This window comes from Amphiprion ocellaris, chromosome 20, assembly GCF_022539595.1.
Source record: "Amphiprion ocellaris isolate individual 3 ecotype Okinawa chromosome 20, ASM2253959v1, whole genome shotgun sequence".
Lineage (NCBI taxonomy): Eukaryota > Metazoa > Chordata > Actinopteri > Pomacentridae > Amphiprion > Amphiprion ocellaris.
The window spans coordinates 24,532,387-24,554,038 of record NC_072785.1 but is presented as its reverse complement, the minus strand read 5'-3'; the positions used below and the strand labels follow the sequence as shown (position 1 = coordinate 24,554,038).

The window sequence follows — 21,652 nt, the reverse complement described above, 5'->3', positions numbered from 1 at the left end:
TATTCAGCTTTATAGGGTTTAAGTCACGTAGTGTGAAGGATTATTAATCTTATTCATAATACTGATACTTTTTTTAATAGTATTACCACTCTTTCCATTTAGATATTCTTTTTTACAGTGTAACTCCACCTCATTGAACTTTTAACCTCCAGTATCACGTTGTGTTTGTAAAGTCATCATCACTGCATCAGGTCCTGGTGTGGTTGTGTATTTCTACTAAACAATGGTGTGTACTAACCTCCTCCTGTGTACAGTTGCCTGGTTCACCTTGGACCCGGCCTCTGCTCACCCCGACATCATCTTCTCCAACGACAACCTGACGGTGACCTGCAACAGCTACGACGACCGGGTGGTCATGGGGAACTCCGCCTTCTCCAGAGGCGTCCATTACTGGGAGATGACCATCCATCGCTATGACAACCACCCCGACCCAGCATTCGGCATCGCCCGGGCCGACGTGCTGAAGGACGTGATGCTGGGGAAGGATGACAAGGCCTGGGCCATGTATGTGGACAACAACCGCTCCTGGTTCATGCACAACAACTCACACACCAACAGGTAACCAAGAAAAAGACCAATGACTGTCTGTGCTTTAATGCTGATGTTGTTTTTGATTTATTCATTTTTAGAAATGTTCGGAAAAGACATACCAACACACAGTGATGGAAGAAGTAGTCTGATCCTTTTATTTTGTAAAAGTAGCAGTAAAAACCTAAATTACACTGAAGTAAAAGTACAGAGGTTATAGGCAAAACGTAGTTCTAGGATCAAATAAATAAATAAACAGCCCCTGTGTGTGACATATTACTGTATATGTCAGTTTTGTCATTGTAGGTGGTTGAGAGAACAACTTTAAACTATTTTACTACATTTCATCCAAGATGAATCTGAAGGGTTCAGAGTTGATTATCACCAATTTGTATTAATTTAATGAATTACTGGTTGGTTGTTTGGGCTGTTGTTTGTTTTGTTGAGTGCTTGATCTGTTGTTTGCTTGTTTGTTTGGTCTGTTGTTTGGTTAGTTGGTTGTTTGCTTGATTTGTTTGTTTGGTTGATTGGTCTGTTGTTTGCTTGGTTGCTTCCTAGACCATTTCATATACTGTGCTAAAACTTTACGCTAAAGAACCAGTGGATGTGGGTTTAAATGAAGCAACCAAAGGAAAATTTCATGAATGAGCATTTAAAACAATCGAACAAGACAACATTTAACAGTGCATAAGCTACTATTTTGATTTTAAAAAAAAACAAAGTAAGTTCATGGTGTTGAAGCTCAAACCAGGATTTTCAGCCTGCTCCCTACAGCAGTACACCAAAGTACAAAGAGAAAGTCAAACCAAAGAACCTTCTTCAGTTGACTTCAGAGTCTCCACATGTCTTCTGCTGAACTCTAGTCCAGATTTAATCAGAACTTTTCTTGACAGAGTCTTTCTCTTTGCCTCCCATCAAGCTTTGACTGGTGAAAAACAGACAACAGTTGTTGTATGAACAGTCTCTCCCATCTCAGCTGCTGAAGCTTGGAACTCCTTCAGAAGAGTATTAGGTGTCCTGGTGACCTCTCTCACTTCTTTCGTCCTCGGTCACTCATTCTTTACTGGATTAAAAGCAATAACAGGGGAAAAACTTCTAAGTGGGGTGAATATTCTTTGCAGGCACTGTACTTGCTGATCCTTTATTTTTACATTGTAGTAGAAATTAAGGAAACCTCATCAGGAAATAGAGAGATGATTAAAACACGATCGATCGAATGCAGCATTAACCAAGACACTAAACAAGAGATTACACCTGAATTCTGTGGAGCCTGATCTCAAGGACTTTAAGTTTGTGGACGACTTCAGGAACTTGTACTGGACCCGGCATGGGGAAATCTTCTTGGCAGACGTTCAGTTTGTGTCCAGTGTGCATATCTGTGCCGCTCTGCTTGGAAAACAAACACACAAACACAGTGGAAGTCAAGGTTTCCTGCAGTATTGAAGAACTGATGCCTTGCCTGAAATACAGAGCACCACTACTGACATCTGAAGACACTTTGACCTGTTGTAGTTTAACATTCAGTTGTCTGAGCTTCCAGAAAGATTAACACTCATATAGAAAGAAAATGACTGCAGGGGTTTAAACTAGGTACACCTGGATAAAATACTTTTGGCTCACAATCCAAGGTGAGTCATGAAATACTTAGCATCTGCTGATAACGTATCCCTCCATAATACACACATCAGCTATTGTAGATGAGCTGCAGTACCTCGTTGCACCACAGGGTGGAGCTTCTTGCCAGAGACTTATATGAGGCTCACTGACATGAGGCCAGCAAGCAACTCATGAGTTAAGCTGGGTTTATATTCGCTAAATATCCAACATCCCAGTAGAATATTTAACACTGATGCGATGTCTTTTCAACATTATGTCAGAATTCCCAATCTTACCTACATCCCCAGATTAACCTGGACCAGATTTCTGTGTCAAGACTGGCCACAGTTCTTCAAAACAGTATCACACTAAATTTCACAACAATATCCAAAATATCCAATGCAGAATAGTGTGTACACTGTTGCTGAGACAACTTTTACATACCTTACTGTGACGTTGATTGAATGCTTTCTTTCTGGTGTGGATCTGCTGGTGTTGTTTCAGGGAAGCCAAAGTTCTAAAAGTCTTATTACACTCGTCACATCTGTAGGGTCTGTCCTCAGTGTGGTCACGTTGGTGAGAGACTCCAATGTTGTTGAAGCCTTTCCCATACTGGTTACGGCGGTACGGTTTAACCCTGGTGTGGGTAACTGCATGAGCTTTTAACTGTGAGAAGTTTGCAAATAGTTTTCCACAGTGATCACATATGTACACATCATGTCCAGTGTGGATGCGTTGGTGACATTTTAGGCTCCCTTGGCGCTTGAAAGTTTTTTCACAGTAGTCACAGTGGTACAGCTGTCTATCAAAATGGGGGCATTGATGGATCAATAACTGTTCATGTTGAGTAACAGTTTTCACACACTGATCACAGTGGAATGGTTCACCTCCTCTGTGGACGACTTGGTGACTTGTTAAATAACCCTTGGTAGTAAATGTCTTCCCACATTGATCACAACTGAATGGTCTAACTCCACTGTGAATGAGTTGATGTTTCGCTAAACTACACTTTTGAGTAAATGTCTTCCCACACTGATCACAGCTGAATGGTCTAACTCCACTGTGAATGAGTTGATGGCTTGCTAAACCACACTTGGAAGTAAAAGTCTTCCCACACTGGTCACAGCTGAATGGTCTAACTCCACTGTGAATGAGTTGATGTCTTACTAAACTACCCTTTTCAGTAAATGTCTTCCCACACTGACCACAGCTGAATGGTCTAACTCCACTGTGAATGAGTTGATGTTTTGCTAAACTACACTTTTGAGTAAATGCCTTCCCACACTGACCACAGGTGAATGGTCTAACTCCACTGTGAATGAGTTGATGGGTTGTTAGATTACTCTTGGAAGTAAATGCCTTCCCACACTGATTACAACTGAACTGTTTGCCCATAGTGTGAATTCGCTGGTGAATTCTTAGCTTTGTTGCTGTGATAAAAGTCTTGCCGCATTGATCACAACTGAGTGATTCATCTCTGTTTGTTGTTGTTGGGGAACCGTTGTTTTCCTCCGCAGATTTCTGATGTCTCACTCCATTGTTGTTTTCACGTTTCTGTAGCAACAGACAAAGACACAAACAGAGGCAGTGATTTAAATGCAATCGTGAAACAAGAAAAGCACTTAGAGTGCAGTACTTTGTCAAGGCTGCTCAGTCGTATCATGTCAGACAGATGAAATTTTTAATAAAAGTTTACCTTGGGCTGAGCACAGGCGTGTTGTGCATGTGTATATTATGTACAGATACCGAATCGCGTGATGTAAATGTAGCGGACGGCAGGAACTGATGGGACTCGGAAACACTCTCACAATTTAATCAACTGTTCTTTGGATGGTTTCCGACGGATAATTCCCAATATAAGTCCACAGCGGTCGATTTTTACAAGGATCACATTACTTTCTTTCCTTATTCTGGCATTTAGCAAATAGAGATCATTTCGGCAATCCTAAGTGACCTAAAATGGGAAAAGCATCACTTGATTTAATGTCAGACATTGTTGAAAAAAAAAACAAAAAAAACAAGGTTATGTGTGGTTATGTGTTTATACAGTGTAAGTAAACTTCTGGTTTCAACTGTCTGAATTTCTTGAGAAGGAAAAAGGCCTGCAAACTTACAATGCCCAAAAGTATTATTCTCTACCAAAGAAAACACTCGTCCTTTACTTCCTGAACACCTGGCTTGAAAAACAAGACTTTTCCTTCATTATTTATCTACGTCACCATGCAACACATTTGTGGAATGTTTTACTAGCAGTTAGTTTGGTCTTAAACAAAAAATAAACAGCTTCCTAGCTGTCCACCATTTTATCCTCAGTTGATCTGCCTCTGCAGAGCTACGTCTCTCCAGCCAACATTACCTGGCTTTGGTTGATCATCTATTCAACTGGAGCAACTTTAGACATTCCAAAGAATAAATTAATGATGATGATATTACAGTGATATGTTTCTCACTTTTTGTGAAGAATCCATTTTTCCTCCGTTGTTGAGCTCAGAGAAAATGGCTGACAACGTTCCTCTGCTCCTCCGTCAGACTCTCCTCCTCCTGCCAATCACCTGTGACATCAAACAGATCTTAATTAGATACCACTCTATATGCAAGTGTCAGAGTGTCCTATATGTTCATCAGCCAACACAGAGGACACATTTCAACTCAACAGTTGACTTTTAGCTCTTTTGGTTTCACCTAAATCTCATACAAATCAACTTGCACAGAAAACAGACATGGAAAAAGAGAATAAAGAGCTGCTCTCCTTGCAGGGAAGGCTTGGATGTCTGCATTCCAAAGGAGGGGGTCCAAAATGAATAAAGTGGGGATCAGGAACATTCACAACTGCATGTGAGTGTCTTTTAAGTTGTGGACTTCCCAAAATGTTAATGTCCTGTATGGAGCTTCATCCTTCCACAGGAGGTCTGAGATTCACACTCATGCTGTAAAGAAATGAATGTAGCACCATTTGCTCCAGAGGTTTGCAGATGGGGAGGTTGATTACAACCGTCTTCTGCTGTAATTAATCTCTGACACTAATGGAGTTTCTTCCTGAGAACTGGAGGGTTCCCCGTCCTGTGTAATGTCCAAGATGGCAGTTTTATGTGGGCTCTAAGTTCAGAACCTAAACAAAAAGGCTTTGTTACCTGGTTTGGCCTCATCCTTGGCATTCCAAAGAAAGCCAAGTCGTGTCCGCTACAACTGATTGAACAGCTTTGACAAGTTGTAGCACATAAAGGGAAATATTAGAAGATAATACATTTTAATACAAATATAAATTCCTTAAAATTATGAAAAAATGTTTTTATATCAAACCAAGGGTTGTCGTATGACCAGCAGGAGCCAACTGAAAGTTCCAGTGACTTTGGTGACACTATAGTGTATAAGAGTGAAGTTATTGAATATTATTTAAAATAAATATCCCTTAAAATAATGTTGTTTTTTAAAATTTAATATCAAACCAAGGGTTGTAGTATGACCAGCAGGAGACAATTGAAGGTTCCAGTAATTTTGGTGACACTACAATACATAAGAGTGAAGTTACTGAATTTTATTACAATAACAAATTATTAAAATTATGAAAAAAACATTTATATAACAAACCAAGAGTTGTAGTATGACCAGTAGTAGCCAATTGATGGCTCCAGTGATTTTGGTGACTCTACAGTACATAAGAGTGAAGTTATTGAATTTTACTACGAATATAAATTCCGTAAAATTCAGATTTTTTTTTATTTAGTATCAAACCAAGAGCTGTAGTATAACCAGTAGGAGCCAATTAATGGCTGCAGTAAATTTGATGACACTACAGTGTATAAAAGTTAAGCAATTGAATATTTGTCTCGTGTCTCTCTTCGCTTTTGCAATTTGCAGACGGTCCCTGTTCACTCGTCTCAGCCAGTGTTATTTCTGCAGCTGGAAAGACAGCGACTTTTGATAAAACTGGCCTTGTAGCACATTGTCTAGCTTACAACGACTTGAAAGAGGCATCGTTTTTGTTTTCACAACGTATATCTGATGAGTTATTGATGCCGGAAGTCCGAATTTGTGAATATCTTTCCAACTTTACCGAACTAAGGCCATCTCCATGTTTTATTCATCTGTTCAATTACTGCTTATGTGCATTCATTTATTAGTAGTAGGCAGCGGGACTACACTTTTGTAGGTAAATTACGAGCACCACTTCAGTTCACTGAGAAAATGATCATTTTAGATTAAATCTCAAAGAGGCTTTAATGTAAATGAAGCTGATCAGTCTGTGAGCTGAAAGTCTTTAGTTGTGATTGAACTGACCTCAGCTCCCACACAAAGAAAGACACCAAACCGTGACTTGGTTGAAGAGAGTTGACGAAGCTGTGGGTGAAAACGTAGAGAGGTTGTGAGTGTGAACCTACCAGAAGATGTGTGAGAAGCTCTTGTCCCTCCAGATGCCGGAGAAGGCCTCGAAGCGGACGGACTGTGTTTGCTGGAAGCGGCTCGGCAGCAGCTCGCAGTCCGTCTTCACCCGTTTCCGGCACAAATTCACGTCGCTGCTGCTCAAATTCTCCCTCACAGACTTTAAGCTGCTTCTGTCGGCGGCCACATGTTCGTTTCGTCGCTAGTGGCAACAAAACAAGGCTCCGGTACGACCGTAGACTGTATATAAAGATATTTATGTTCAGTCTATGGCTACGACCGTCGACGGTTTAGTGCGTCATCAGCGGCCGACGTCTCCGTGAACCAATGGGCTCGCTCGACATGAGCCGCACATGCGCAGAAACGATCACTGCAAAACGACATGGATTAAAGTTGACTTTCTGCTCCATATCGTCTCCGACTGGCCTGAAATCTGGGATACAATGAAATATTAATATTTCTATAATAAAAATACACCGATGTATTGAGACGTTTCTGTGTTTAAAATAATTAAATAAATGTAATAAATACCCAGAAACCGAGTGTCTGCAGGTTTGGACATGAATTCAAATTTAAGGCTGTTTGAGCAACAATATATCAGGAACTGTTAAACAGAAAAACCTTAAACTTTCACTGTTATTTCTCATCATGTCATTGATTCAGAATCTACATTACTGGACAAGAAGAGCAAAGAATCAGAACAACTGTGATGGAATTAATCTGCAATGTATTGGTGTAGATGGAATCAAATGGAAATGCAGGACAGTTACTTAAAAATTCTGCTTACCGAGGATATTTCAGTAAATGTACTTGGAAGCAGAGGTGGGTAGAGGAGCCAAAAATTGTACTCAAGTAAGAGTAACATTACTTCAAAATAATATCACTCAAGTAGAAATAAAAAGTAGTCTTCCAAAGAAATCACTCAAGTAAGAGTAAAAAAGTATTTGGTGAAAGACTACTCAAGTTCTGATTAACTGTTTGATAGTAATGTTCTATTTATTTATTTTTTTTTTTTTTTAAGAAATGATGTGATCAGACAGACAAAAATGTAAAATAATGTGTAAATTCTGGTATTTCGAAATTATAAAATAAAAAATTGCAAAAATAAATACCATCTTCACAAAATGACAAGTTATGGCACAATAAACACAAATTTCCAAATCTTAGTTATTTCACAACATAAAGCTTTTGAAACAAATACCTGTAGTAAGGGAACGTTTGTATGCTTGAACAGTGCAAACTACTTCCGGTGACAAGATCTACTGTATTTCAGTTCCCTCCAAATGGTACAGGCTCAGCAGAAAGAAAATAACAATACAACTAGGACTGGACCCCAATATCCCAATATTCGGTCGTTGTGGTGTCGAGATGCATACAGGTATGAGATCCCAGAATCAGCCACAAGAGGGGGGCTCTGGCAGAATAACAACTAAATAAGGGAACACATTGTGATGTTGTAACCTGAGATTTATAATCAAATTATGCCATAACCCAATGAATGTGATTAAGCTAACCCAAATACCTGTTTTTATATAATCTTTGTTTGAAACTGTGTAAAAATCAAAAGAGTCACTCACTGTAAAAAGTGATGTTTTTGATTATTTTTGAATACTTATCTTTATTAATCTTTGTTTAAGAAGTAACCAAGTCAGAACAGCAACTCACTGTGAAAAGTGATGTTTTTGGTAACCAGGTGAAACTGATGTTTTAAAGGTTTTGATTACTATGAAAATGGAAATGCTTTTAACGGAACTGATGCTTTATGAAATGGAAATGCTTTTAAGAGTTTTCATTACTAAGAAACTGAGATGTTTTAAGGGCTTTAATGGGGGGGGGGGTGGTAATCAGCTAATGGCAGCTTTATCTGGAAGACACTGGTCATCTGATCAGTCATTTATCATATATCTGCTCTCTCATATACTCAGGATTTCATCGCCCGTTTAAAGGATTAATCCAAGGAGTTGACAAGGATCCTTTTGACTTTGTGAGTTTCTGACTTATTTAACATTACTTGTCTGGAAAACAGTGATTATCTGATCAGTAATTTATCACGTCTACTCTTTCTCTCACAGGAAGCCATGACTTGTTTTAGGATTCATCACAGAGCAGTCGTGCATCGCCACTTGTTTCAGGTATTTATCATGTTTTTATTGTTTATATCTTAATCTTCTTACTCATTACACAGTTCAGTGTTTTTAGATGAAATGAATGTGATCAATTATGATGCGTTGGTCTCTGCCAACATGTCAGTGGCTTTTTTTTGTCCCAGTATTGCCCTGCCTTCTGAATTGTAGCGTAGCAGATCTAAACTTAACAGAAATACTTCAGTAAACATACATCTCAATTTCCTGTGCACAATATCACATATTGTGTTGTGGTAATATTACAAAGGAGGCAAGAATTAGCTCCTAAAGATTATCAAAATAAGATTACTTTTGTCAAATTCAGCCGTTTATTGGTATTAACCCTCGTGTCGTCCTGTGGGTCAAAATTGACCCGTTTTAAAGTTTGAAAATGTGGAGAAAAAAAAAATATTTTCATAGTGAAACTTCTGAAACTTCTTTTTGGTGGGAAAAAAAAGAAATGTTAAAAATGTTTCTTAAGAACATTCAGAAAGAAATCAACCAAAATCCAGCGAATTTCGTTTTACTGATATATATGTAATCACTTTAGATATTTTTAGGATGTGATTTAAAAATGTATTTTCACAGGGAAACTTCTGACGTCCACATTTTCAACATTTTTGGGAAATTTTTGAACATATTTTGGTGGAAAAAAATAAGTTTCTTAAGAACATTCACAAAAAATCAACCAAATTCCAGCGAATTTTGCTGGATTTTGGTAGATTTTTTGTGAATGTTTTTAAAGAAAATATTAGGAGTTTTACTCATATTTTAGATATTTTTAGGATTTTTTTGGAAAGATTTTTACTCATTTTTTGAAAATATTTCCAAGAATATCTTGCCAAATTTGGGGAATTTTTTTTAAATAAAACTTTTAAGGGAAATTTTTAAAGAATTATTGAAATTTTCTTCCTGAAGGTTTTGCAAATTTTCAGAAATCTGGGGAATTTTTTTTTTTGCTGAATTTTTGGATTTTTTTCAGACAAGGAAACAAGATTTTTTGGTGCCTGTAAATGAGGACAACAGGAGGGTTGATTAAGTACGTTACAAGGACAACATGTAAAATGTAATGATCCAGACTCATAAGAAACAGGACAAATATACACTCTAAATAAGTACATCCACCCTTGGTATTTTCTCATCAGTCAAAAACAGATCATAAATAGAAAAAAGAAAATAGATTGAGCTCCAGTCTTTGCCAGCAGATGTCACTCTTGCATTCATTTTGTATTGTATTAAAACAACTGAGGATATTCACCTGGACAACGCTGCACCTCAGGAAGTGGTGACAGGACATCAACAGTGGCACTTACTGCATGTTGTAGTAAATGTAAAGCTACAGCTCACATTTCCTCCTGTTTCCTCCGTGGAGTCTCCTGAGTGGATTAAAGGAGGGGTTCGTCTCCAGAGTCGATGTCTAATCAGCGCTGTAATTGCAGCTGGAATAGCGTTCTGCACACGGTCTGTTTAGCAGGGGTTGATCTCCTGGAAGGGAGGAGGAAGAAGGTGTTTGATGGGATCCCCCTGCTGCAGGCCAGCCGGGTGCACACCGGGTAGATCCTTGATAAGAGCTGCCCCACACTCCACTGATACCAAATCTGATTTGTCGGCCGCATACACAGATTCCTCCGCACTGGACTCTGCTGTTTTACTGCTCTGCAACGTAAAGTGAAGGCAGATGGCATCGCTGCTGGTTTAGTGGTTTCTGTTCTTGTTCATTTAGCTCGCTCTGCTCCATATGCTTCTCCATCGTCCTTGTTTTCACTTTGCCAGTTAAGTACCACTGCCACTGAGGACAAACACACACTGCATTCTGTGTAGTGACATTACTGTGGTGTTCCATTTGTCGGGAAGATGTTTAATTCTCCTGTTTTAGCCACGTTTATAACAAGCCTCCGTCTGTTTTGCACACATTATGGCCCCATTTAAGTGGATTCTACAAACTTTGGGGGACTTTTCATATTGCAACACCGCAAAGTTGGCATTTCTAGTTGAGAACAAATATCTTAACGAGAACTTTTTTCTTGTGGCCCTAGTTGGGTCAGAAAAACAACAGCGTTTTCTTCACAGCATCAACTTCATGTGACATTTTAGTCACTTTCTAGGCAAGTGCAATGTGAATTAACTCAAATGAACTCGAATACATATTGCTGCAGCTTTTACTGCTGCTGGACTCAGAAAAGAAAACTCACATGGTTCTCATTTTTTATGATCAATTTACAAGAGGAATCTGATAGAACACAGCTTTTCTCAGATTTAAGGGGTCTTGTATACACAGAGTTTATTTTTTAAACAGTATTCTCAAGACACAAAGTTTATGTTTATGGAAAATGGCGGTACTTTTATGAAATCAATATTTTCCATAACTTTACTGTATTTTTTGGCACCTCAGCTGCTAAAATATGACCTTTTTGTACTTACAGTTTTCTTTTGCTGCATCATAAACAGAAATTTTTTTCATTTTTTGTTATTATTGTTGTTGTTTTGTGATGTTCAGAGTCTAAAATGGAAAATGTCTTCAAAGCTACATATGAGAAACCTAAAGGGAAAACTGGATGTGGAGGAGTCTGGTCCACTGTACTGTAAAGGTGGACTGATTGAAGCCTCAGTTTTATGGTGCTGAGCTGCAGCTAACGAGGTGAAATAAGTTCAGATGAGCGTTAGTGAAAATGTCAGCAGGCTTGTCAGATTTATTTGAGGCCCACGAGATGAAGATATTTCACACCGAACTGAAAAACGACCTCATGACAGCCACGTCTGCTCAGGCTCTCAATAAGAAAATCAGGTGCAGATCCTTAAGTAAAACTTGCAAAACCACAGTGTAAAAATAGAAGTTAAAGTCTTTTACCTGAAATTGTACGTCGGTAGAAGTGCATAATTATTTCCACCGATATTGAGGTGTTGCTGTCCTTGTTCTCTTGTGATCATTCTTAGTTTCTTAGTCATTTTGGGTCTCTGTGGTAATTTTGTGTTTCTTTATGGTTGTTTTGAATCTCTTTTTGGTAATTTTTCATTTCTGTTTGGTCCTTTAGCAACTCTATGTGGCTATTTTATGTCTTCATGGTAATTTTGTGTCTCTTTGTGGTCATTCTACATCTCTTTTTTGTCATTTAACATCTTTTTGCAGTCATTTTGTGCCTCTATTTGTGATTTTGTGTCTTTTAGTAATAGTTTTGTGTCTCTATTGTTGTTTTGCATCCCTTTTTGGTCAGTTTCCAACTCTGGTCATTTAGCAACTCTATATGGCTATTTTATGTAATTGGTATTTTTATGGTAACTTTGTATGTCTTTGCGGTCATTTTTCATCTCTTTGTGGTAGTTTTGCATCTCTTTTTCTCATTTAACATCTTTTTGCAGTCATTTTGTGGCTCTTTGTGGTCATTTTGCATCTCTTGTTGGTCACTTTGTTTCTCCTTATGGTAATTTTGTCTGTCTTTGTGGTCATTTTATTCTTCTTAATTGTCACTTTGTGCCTCTTTGTGGCCATTTTTGCTTCTTAATGGTCAGTTTTTGTGATTTGTGGTCATTTTACATCTCTTTTTAATCATTTAGCAGCCTATTAGTGAGAATTTTTAGTCTCTTTCTGGTCTTTTGCTGCCTCTTTATTGTCATTTTTTCCTCTTCATGGTCATTTTGGGCCTATTTATGGTCACTTTTCATCACTTTGAGTCCATTTTGTTGTTGATTTTGTGTCTTTGTAGTCATTTTGTGCCTCATTTTGTGATTTTGTGTCTTTTAGTAGTAATTCAGTGTCTCTTTTTGGTCATTTAGCATCTTTTCATGGTTATTTTGCACTATAATGTGGTAATTTCGTCAATGTTTGATCTCTTTGTGTACTCTATGTACCTCTTTGTGGCTGTTTTCTGCCTCTGTTGTCATTACTGTATTGACTTCATAAGAAACCCAGCATAGGTATTGTATTGGAGTAAGACATTATTTCTTGTAGAACTGTAGGAGCCAATTCCACTTGCTAATTCTTCTACAATGCATTGTTTATTATAAACTAAGTACTTTCATCTTAATGTGAAAGCTAAGTCGTAACAATAGCTTTTAGATTGATAATAATTCCCTCTGAAGTGGAGCTGAACTATAAACAAGTGTGCTTTCATGACGTCTGTGGAAGAGAAACAACCTGAGACTGTGTTTATCATAGAGGCTCTTCTTTATCTGCTGTCAGTGAGGATGTCCATGTTTAAACCTGAGTCACTGTTTCCACCTCAGCGGTGAGCAGCCCACCACAAACACAAACAGAAACTTTGGAGATCCACTTTCCCACACTGTTCTCGTCCCTTTCCATAATTCATCTGATTCTCAGCAGGAATCAATTTAATTTCCATTTTGGCAGCTACATTTTCTGTCGAATCTCATAATGATAATAGGAACCTAATCCAAAAAATGATAAATTACTGGACATGAACTTGATTGGCAAAGTGCCTTCTTTTCCCTGAACTCCTGCAAGTTTTCATGTTATGAGAACGGAGCTCTGCTTCAGCGTGCAGGATGAGGCCGAAGCATTTTTGGACCGAGCTCGTCTTTGAATTTAAATCCCCGGGCTCGTAGCCAGAAGAGGTTTTTGCTCAAACCACAAAAATCCATGAGAAAAACAGGACAGTGTTAAATGATCCTGCCTCTCTCGCCGGGCTACTGGACGCCAGCGAGGTGCAAGTGTGAGCTTTCAACAAGGCAGCACTTGTTCTCCAGCGTCCTCCGTGTGGTCAGGCCATTAAAACCTGGCAGGAGGATGAAGAGATTCAGATTCCTCTGTTTGAGTTTGTAATGATGATTTATTGATCGATCAGAAAATTTACAAAAGATTATTAGGAGACAATGGGGCTGGTAGTTATTTTTAAAATTTCCTTCAAATGCACACAAAGAACTTACAAAACAGTACAGAGAGAGTTAGAAGGCTCAGATAGGGGGATGATTCTCCTGATAACAGCACAAAAAAGTATTTTTAAAAAGCCTGCAACCCTGGAAATGCATAGAATAATCTAAATACAGGCCCTATGGGTGAGAATCTGCCATTATTTCGATTTTATCCAATCTGTAAAACTAATTAAAAACAAAAACATCATCCTCTTTAGAGATAAGCAAGTATCCTAATGGGTCTACTCAGTTTGGAAGTTAGTTTTCTAAACAGTGAAGCTTATTAAACACAAAAATTGCAAATCTAAATGTTACTATAAACATTTTACATTCACATTTTTCTAATCTATATTAAAGCTGCAATGATTATTCAATTAGTTGTGAATTAATCGCCAACTATTTTGATAATCAGTTAAGTAGCTTTTTAAAAAGAGGATTCTTAAATGTGAATCTATTCTGGTTTCTTCCCTCCTTCATGACAGTAAACGCAACATATTTGCATTGTGGACAAAACAAAACATTTGTTATTTGGGATTTGGAAACACTGATTGACAGCCAATGGTTAATAGAGAAAATAACTGACAGAACATTCATTGATTGCAGCACTAATTTATATGAATTATTGTAAATTTTTGCCAAATTTCTGTGTGTTTTCTTCCATTTCCTTAGATTTTTAAAAGTGTTTATGCTGTAAATAAATGGGAAGCAAGAGAAAAGTCAACATTATTTGGCTCAAGCGTGCTTTTTACACTATTTTGTTCTGGAACAAAGTGTCTGAACCACTATTTGATGGATTAGAACTTAAATTTGCAGAGAAATTAAAAAATCTTATAGGGTTAATCATAAAGACTTCATAAGTTTTAATCAATAAGAGCAGCAAAAATTCAGTGACAAATTAAGCCAAATCCAAAGCAGCACAGATTTTTGCTCAGAGCATGAAAAGCCTTGTATGCAAATGTTTTTTCTTAAATTTTTTGAACAAATTATTCAACTTTAAACTCAAAAAAATGTTAGACTGTAACCTGTTCAGCTACAGTAAATGTATAATACTCTGTTTGACTACACTATGTTCATTGTATCATTCATGACAAAGTCTGACTGTTTAGTGACTAATTGTTTCTCAACTATGATTACAGTCGACCGAAATGATTTTTTTCTTCCACAAACACGCCCTGTACCCACCCATATTTACATCTACGAGCTGTGTCACTTCCTTTCAGACCAGATAATTACATGGTGGCTTAAAAATAAAAAAGAAACACAAAGGTTTGTTGTTGTGTCTCCCCCTTGGTCTACAGCAGGTATATTTTCAGGAAAATGATGTGGTCATGCCTCAGAGAAAGAACCTGCCCCTTGTCTTTGCTTGGATGCAAAGACCTTTCTTTCTGCTGTATGCGGGATACTAAAATAGCAGCACAAGCTTCCTGCAGTATAAACACAGGAAAATATACCGACTGGCCCTGCAATGTGCCGGCCAGTTTAGAATAAAGGCCAAAGCACAGGGAAGATCCCAGGAGGGCAAAGAAGAAAAAAACACACCGAGGTCCATTTAAAGAAATAATAAATGCCCCCAGCTTGACTCATGCAACAAGGAAACTCCACAAAACTGCTGCTTCTAAAGGGTTTTCCTCTCACGAACAGTCTTGAAGTAGGAATTTATGAATTATGATTGCAGGGATAAAGTCTTGAAACAAGGTTACAGCTTGCTTGAACTTGCAATGACCAATTTTTTTGGCCTCCTGGGGACAGTTGTGAATGCCACACCAGCATATAATTAGCTGCCTTTTACATAATAGGGCAAGCAACTGTTTACTAGTTACTAGGGATCAGCTCTACAAGCTTCAAAAGATAGCAAAATCCTGTACAGGGGGTCCTCGACTTACGTTGGAGGTCCTTTCCTACGGTTTGTCATAAGTTGATTTTCGCCGTAAGTTGAAAATCCGGTGAAAATGTAAACAAAGCCGTTACGTGCATCATGTTATCGATCAGTTCTTCAGAAAAGTCATGAATACCAGTGATTTTTATGCATATATGAGTCATTTTTCAAGAAGAAAACAGAATATTGTAACGGACTGATATTGTTGTGGATCTTGAGGATTCAATGTTTAATTCTCTTTTCTGTTATTTGACAAGTAATTTTATTTTATTTATTATTTACTTTTCAGTTCTTAATATACATAATTTTTCTTTCAAATAATAGCAAATTTCTGTATACTCATGACCTTTTGCTGAGTTGAATAGGGTCAAATGTAGACAAATTTTACAGTCAAATGTTGCAAAGAGCAAATTACATTTACTGGTTATTATCTGTAATTTAACATACCAAAGACAACCTGTAAAATAACAGTAAATTGTTACATTAAAACCTGTTAATAAATGTTCATTATTTACAGTGTGGTGAACCAGAACAGTAAAGATGTGAGCCAAACAGCTAAACATGGAGCTCTGCAGGTGCTCTGTGAGTTCATCTTTAGGTTATTTCACACGACTATTATTAAACTGTCAGATTTTGCTGCTTTAATCACGACCTGCTTGTTAATAAAACCTAATTCCTTATTGCAAGACAAACATGAAATTTGTAAATCCTGTGAAACTGCTCCGTGTAAATGTTTATCTGAGCGCTGAGGTGTTGATGCGCTGCTTCGTGTGAGTTGTGGTTTGCTGGTGTTAAAACATTCATTATGTGGTCAGGAGGAGGTCGGTGTTTACTCAGATCCCAAACTTTCAAACCAAACTCGCTGAGCTGTTCCCATGGACATGAAGGTTTGTTGTGGAGCTCGTCACCTGATGCAAAACGCACATCTGGTCCTCTTGGGTCATCTAGAAGTCCCTAAACTAACACGCCAAACACCCCCGGTCCAGTTTAAATATTATCACGGGTCGAAGGAATGAGCAGAAAGCTGGCCGAGAGTCTGGGAGTGGGTTGTGTGTTTAGACATGTGCATTCCTTTGTGCGGAGGGATTTTTTTTGCATCTTAAATCTCTTAGCAGCAGCTGGACAAAAGGAAAAGGGAAGGGCTGAGAGCTGTTTTTCAAGCCGCTAAAATATGAGGAGTCGTGACACGGCACATTTCCATTTAATCCTGGTGCAGTAGTTTATCTTTCGGTGCATCGTTTGTAAATCCACGTTTGTCTGCCGGCTGTGAGGTCCACTGATGGAAGATGTGCTCAGATTCTTTAAACTGAAAATTCAAATGTATATAAATGCTCCCATGTAAGTCAGACATGAAAGAGTCTTTTTACTTCGCCAAGGAACGCAGTGGAGTTATGTGATAATCGGCGTAGGTTTGTCTGTCTGTCAGTCTGTCTGTTAGCAACATTATTCAAAAACAGACTAACGGATTTGGATGAAACTTTCAAGGAAGGTCAGAAATGACACAAGGACCAAGTGATCAGATTTTGGCAGTGATGCGGCTTACAGTCTGGATCCACGGATTTGTTAAAGATTTGTGTATCATTGTGAGACAGCGGCATGGTGTCACTGTAACTATGACAACAAGTGCACGCTACGTCAGCTGCCTGCTGATGATCACATGATTACAATCTTACTACAAATCCACCGTTGTGGACTTATTCGTTGGAAATGATACAATTACTCAGCAGCCTTGGCGGAGTACTGCGCTCTCATGTACTATTTGCATGGGATTAGTAGTACCTGGGGATCTCTGGTAATCTGTGATTTACTCCTCTACGTCTGTGTTTCTTGCAGTGCATTCACACGGGATAAGCGAAGTCTGTATTTTACTAGAATTTACTGACATTACAGCCCGGATATGATGTCAAATCTGTACACGTGGCAACATCTGCTGTTGTCGCTGTTGTTGTAGTTGTCATGGCCACAATAAATATGTCAGAGCAACAACGTGACTTGAGAGCAGTGGGCAGCGTTGTCGGGATAACGGGCCGTTGGGGCATTTGTATTAAGCCTGTTGAACGATATGCATACCGCACTCTGCTACACATGTCATCCATCTCAATATCCGTTGAAATTTCCCTCTTCTTGTTGATCTAATTTTTCCATTTCTGCGAATGGTCCATAGGCCTGTTGTTTATCGGCCTACTCCTGCATTTGCACCTAATTGCAGCCTTCATAATTCAACCAGGAAAGTGGTAGAAAAAGGCATGCAATAAACAAAAAAACAAGAACTAAAATACTCCCCAATCACTGACATGTAGATTCGCATGGGTCTAGTATTATCACAGGACGTCGGTGTTTGGTGAAATATGGTAGGGAATTTGTGGTAGAATTCTTACTTTACAAATTACAGATATGGCGCATTCACACGGGATTAAGATCACAGACATCCTCCACAATTATTGCAAATTACCAGAGGTCCCGAGGTAATACTAATCCCATGCGAATAGGGCTTCTGAGTGCTTTTCTTCTTTTGTAAAATTCTATCAAAGAAGCCAATAGCCAAAAAAGTATTTGGACTATAAAAAGGCATTATGAGCATCTATTTTGTGTGTAAAATTTCTACATATTCACTCCATGTCTTAGATGAATGCAGTGGAGTAGAAAGCCCAACGTTTCCTTTTGAAATTCTCTGAAGTGGAAGCATGGAGCGGTTAATGATGGGAATATAACTACCAAGTTAAGCACAAGTATGTCAAAATTGTGCATAAGTGAATGTATTTCAGTTTTCTTTTATCTTTGGTGGTCCTTTCAGATCTCTGGATGTCTTACATGCTGATTTAGAGGTTGACGTCAGTTTTAAGCTGCCTGTCTGGCCCATAAACGCTCGTATCTGTTGAAGAAAAGCAGCTCAGTACAAAGAGCAGATAAGAGGCGGTCAGAGCCACGAGCGTCGAGCCTGACATGTTTCTGTCGACGTGAAGTCCCTGCTGTCGGTCGGGCAAATATATTTCAGCTGAAGTTTAAATCCTTTAGATCTACAGTGCTGTAATCAGAAGTGTTCACTGCAGAACCGAAAGGTCGCCGTCTGGATGTTTTTTATTGACAACAGCGAGAGCGAAGACACGACCAGTGCAGCTTCATAATGCGGTTACATAACCGGGCGGATGTGGATGCATGGTGTTATGGCAATGCCGCCTCGAAGCCACAACTGTCCTGAAGTCTGGGAACTTCACCGGTCTTTAACAAGCAAAATGATTTAATATTATAATCTCATTTGGAACAAAAGACGCCACCGGCTGCCACAGTCGGAGGAGACCGGAATTCATTTATTCATCTATTAGCTGCCAAAAAGTCACAGACAGGTCATTATTCAGCAACCAGGAAAACAAAAAACATACCCAACCATGACACCAGACAAACTACGTAATAAACAAATCTAAATCCAGATCTAACATGTAACAGCAGGATGAGGCACATTGCATATACAGCTGGTAATTATATTAATATTTCAAACATTCATGCCTTAGAGCAAACAGCCTCTTCTTACGAAAGGTTACGTACAGTTAAGAGGAAGCAGGTGATCCTCAGGACATGTATATATTCATAACAGGAACAAGATGAATATTTTAACACTGTAAATATGTAAATAAATAGCATCAAAGCCTTTCAATGCATGAGGCAGCTACTGCAGGAAGATGATTTACAATAAATATGATGCAAATGCAGCACAGATGCCAGCAGTATAGAGTGTACAGAGCGTATAAAAGGTATTTACCCCTTTGGAGGTTTTCCTTTTTATTGCTTTTCAATAAAAGGGTGAAACTACCAATGGAGGTGAATAGTTTTGGCTACGCTGAAGGTTTCTAAGGAGGCAGTGCAGTGCTCTAAAAGACTTTGACTTTACTATTGCAGCAACACATCATCAGTAGGGTAAAACTAACCTGTTTCACAACGGTCTGAACCAGGGGTGTCAAACATGTGGCCCGCGGGCCAAAACCGGCCCTCCAGAGGGTCCAATACGGCCCGCCAGATGACTTTACAAAGTGTAAAAATTACAGAAAAGACATTAATTATAAATTTAAAAATAATTTCGACCTTTAGTAATTTATAGCAACAGAGGCTGTTTGGGATCTTAATCCTCTGCAAATTTGCAGTGCACATAATTTGTAAAGTGAAAATTCCACTGGAAATTATCAACCATGTTACGCACAAACACAGAGGTCCATCATAATATAAGTCACTAGTGAATTATCGAGTTTCTGAATTGGGGTTGTTCTTCTCTTTATGTTATTTTGCTTTTATTTCAAGGTTTTTTGTTTTCTCCGCAGCTTTCTTCTACCTTCAAATTACAGAGGCTGCATTGACAATTCTAAATAAAAGTTTGGACAACATTTTGGGTACAAATTCAGGAGGCTCGTGTTGCAAAACAGCATGAAGAAAATTTGAAGGCTGAAGACATTTTACTGTCTTTCAACAGGCTCTAAAGTTATTATGTGGTGACATTTTAGTGTCATTTCAGCAGATAAGGTTAGTACACTCAATTTAAAAAAAACAAATGCAATCACAAAGCAACATGAGACTTTTCTGTCTATAACTATTTTTTTGGGCAATAACAGAAATGTAGAAGAGTTATTCTGTACAAATTCAAGCATAGTTTGTCCTACAGTTTGGTATGTTGACCATAATTCCCTACCTGTACATGGGAAAGGTGTATATAGACTTAACTATATGTTTATATCTATCCTTTTTGCATTTCTTGTCTTGTTTCTTACTTCATTTGCTTCTGTAACACGAGTCCTCGTCTTGTCCTGAGCAAATCGGGCCTCAGATGTATTTTAATCGTAAAAATAAAAGCTGCTCGTGGCGTCTAAGCTGGAAACTTTCTCCTGTGACCTGCTGCTGCCCCAGATATCTATCAAACCGTCTCTTTTGGTCTGCCGTCGCTCAGAGAATAAAAGAGCATAGACATACATCTACAACCCACTTATGGAGCTTGTAGGACAATCGATCCACACGGTATGAAGGCGGCCTCAACACTTGCCAGCACAGTTTCTGCCACACAGCTCCTGCGTCCTGTTTATTTCTGAGACAAAGTGTCAGGAAAAGGCCTCCACGCTCCGAGCCTCAGCGCCGGCGTTTCCCTGGAGAGCTGCAGCTGTTGTGGAGGAGAGTCGGACTATTTCTGTAGCGTCCTCGACAGCCTCGCAGAGAAGAGATGCCTCGATCACCATGAGGTAATTACACGCTTTATGTGGCAGGGGAACAATTACTGAAGTTCGTCAGCAGCTCACTGTGCAGCCGCGAGTCAGCAGGTCTGAGGTCACTTAATGTAATTAACCGTTCGTGCACGGAGAGTTTCACAGTGTGTTTGTTGACGTCTGAAGTCGGGTCACTTGATGGCGATACGGTTTGCAGTCCCCTGATTGATCCACAACTTCAGATCACAGTAATTTAATTAAAATTTAATGAGTCAGCTGCTTGAGTTCAGTTGTTGGATCTCCTGTCCTTGATGCTTGTTTTCTAGCATTAGCAAAGGCGTATAAATAAACAGGAAATAAACAGGTTTATGAGCAGAAACTGGACTTTATATACAGAGTAAACATGCGTGTGCTGAGCTTTGTGCTGCACAGGATGAAATACGGTCATAAGTTCAATCATATTAAGATGAAAAACAGCCGACTGAGGCTGTCTGACTTTATAGAGTCGCTGGCGTCCACAAGGGAGGAAAAGACAACAGGAATCATTCAGCGAACCTTCGACCATGAAGGAGGACAGATTTTATGAGCTGCTAATTAGAATTCCGAGGATGAACGTCAGTAATGAAGTTATCAGAGGCTGCAGTCATGTTTCATGTCGTCTGACTGTTCATACTGCAGCTGCACACGTCAGCTGATGAACACTAAAATGAACTCACTTTGTCTTTTGATGTTTTCATTACGCTCCAGTCATCAGTAGAGATCAGTAAATCTTCCAAGTCATGCTGAAGGACGGAGTCTGTCAGCAGATATGTTAGAATGTGTATGAGAGCGGCCAGAAATACGAGGTAACAGCAGCTTACAATGTAACAGGATATTCAGAAAGTTATGACAAATGTATGTGCAGCTCTGGAAAGCTGGTTCAGCCGTATATTATGAATTATGTAACAGTGTAGGGTGGTGAACAGTCTGTGCTGAGCTGGAAATGGAAGGACACGATGTGCTGCGGCAGAGAAACTCAAAAGTTTGCACAAAAATGAATCATTTTTCTAAAGTATGCGTCACCTTTTTTATGTTTTTACATTTTAATTTAATCAGTTTGACTT

At 38.8% G+C, this 21,652-nt stretch overlaps 2 protein-coding genes across 5 annotated transcripts; one reads left to right on the top strand and one right to left on the bottom strand.

Moving 5' to 3' along the window:
- Positions 1 to 110: 110 nt before the first annotated feature.
- LOC129347819 (E3 ubiquitin-protein ligase TRIM9-like) lies at positions 111 to 1,581 on the top strand. The gene is made up of 2 exons (XM_055006231.1): positions 111 to 558; positions 1,448 to 1,581. Exons 1-2 carry the CDS (start codon positions 224 to 226, stop codon positions 1,458 to 1,460), a joined length of 348 nt encoding a protein of 115 aa, XP_054862206.1. The 5' UTR covers positions 111 to 223; the 3' UTR covers positions 1,461 to 1,581.
- On the bottom strand, positions 664 to 6,808 carry LOC111584723 (oocyte zinc finger protein XlCOF6.1-like). 4 transcript variants are annotated; one of them, XM_055006230.1, is made up of 5 exons: positions 6,504 to 6,808; positions 4,575 to 4,676; positions 2,569 to 3,678; positions 1,783 to 1,917; positions 664 to 1,591 (listed from the first exon to the last, which is right to left on the bottom strand). In XM_055006230.1, the coding sequence occupies exons 2-5, from the start codon at positions 4,590 to 4,592 to the stop codon at positions 1,589 to 1,591; spliced, it is 1,266 nt and encodes a 421-aa protein (XP_054862205.1). In that variant the 5' UTR covers positions 4,593 to 4,676; positions 6,504 to 6,808; the 3' UTR covers positions 664 to 1,588. The 4 variants fall into 4 exon arrangements, with proteins under 4 accessions (XP_054862205.1, XP_054862203.1, XP_054862202.1 ...); XM_055006228.1 differs by having other exon boundaries at positions 664 to 1,917; positions 6,500 to 6,808; XM_055006227.1 differs by having other exon boundaries at positions 664 to 1,917.
- Positions 6,809 to 21,652: the final 14,844 nt, after the last annotated feature.

Excerpts from the sequence above, each read along its gene's own strand:
- LOC111584723 (XM_055006228.1), bottom strand. Across the intron at positions 1,918-2,568 it reads TCAATCAACGTCACAGTAAG|CAGAGCGGCACAGATATGCA; the intron begins GTATGTAAAAGT and ends TTGTTTTCCAAG.
- LOC129347819 (XM_055006231.1), top strand. The coding sequence starts at position 224 with ATGGTGTGTACTAACCTCCTCCTGTGTACAGTTGCCTGGTTCACCTTG.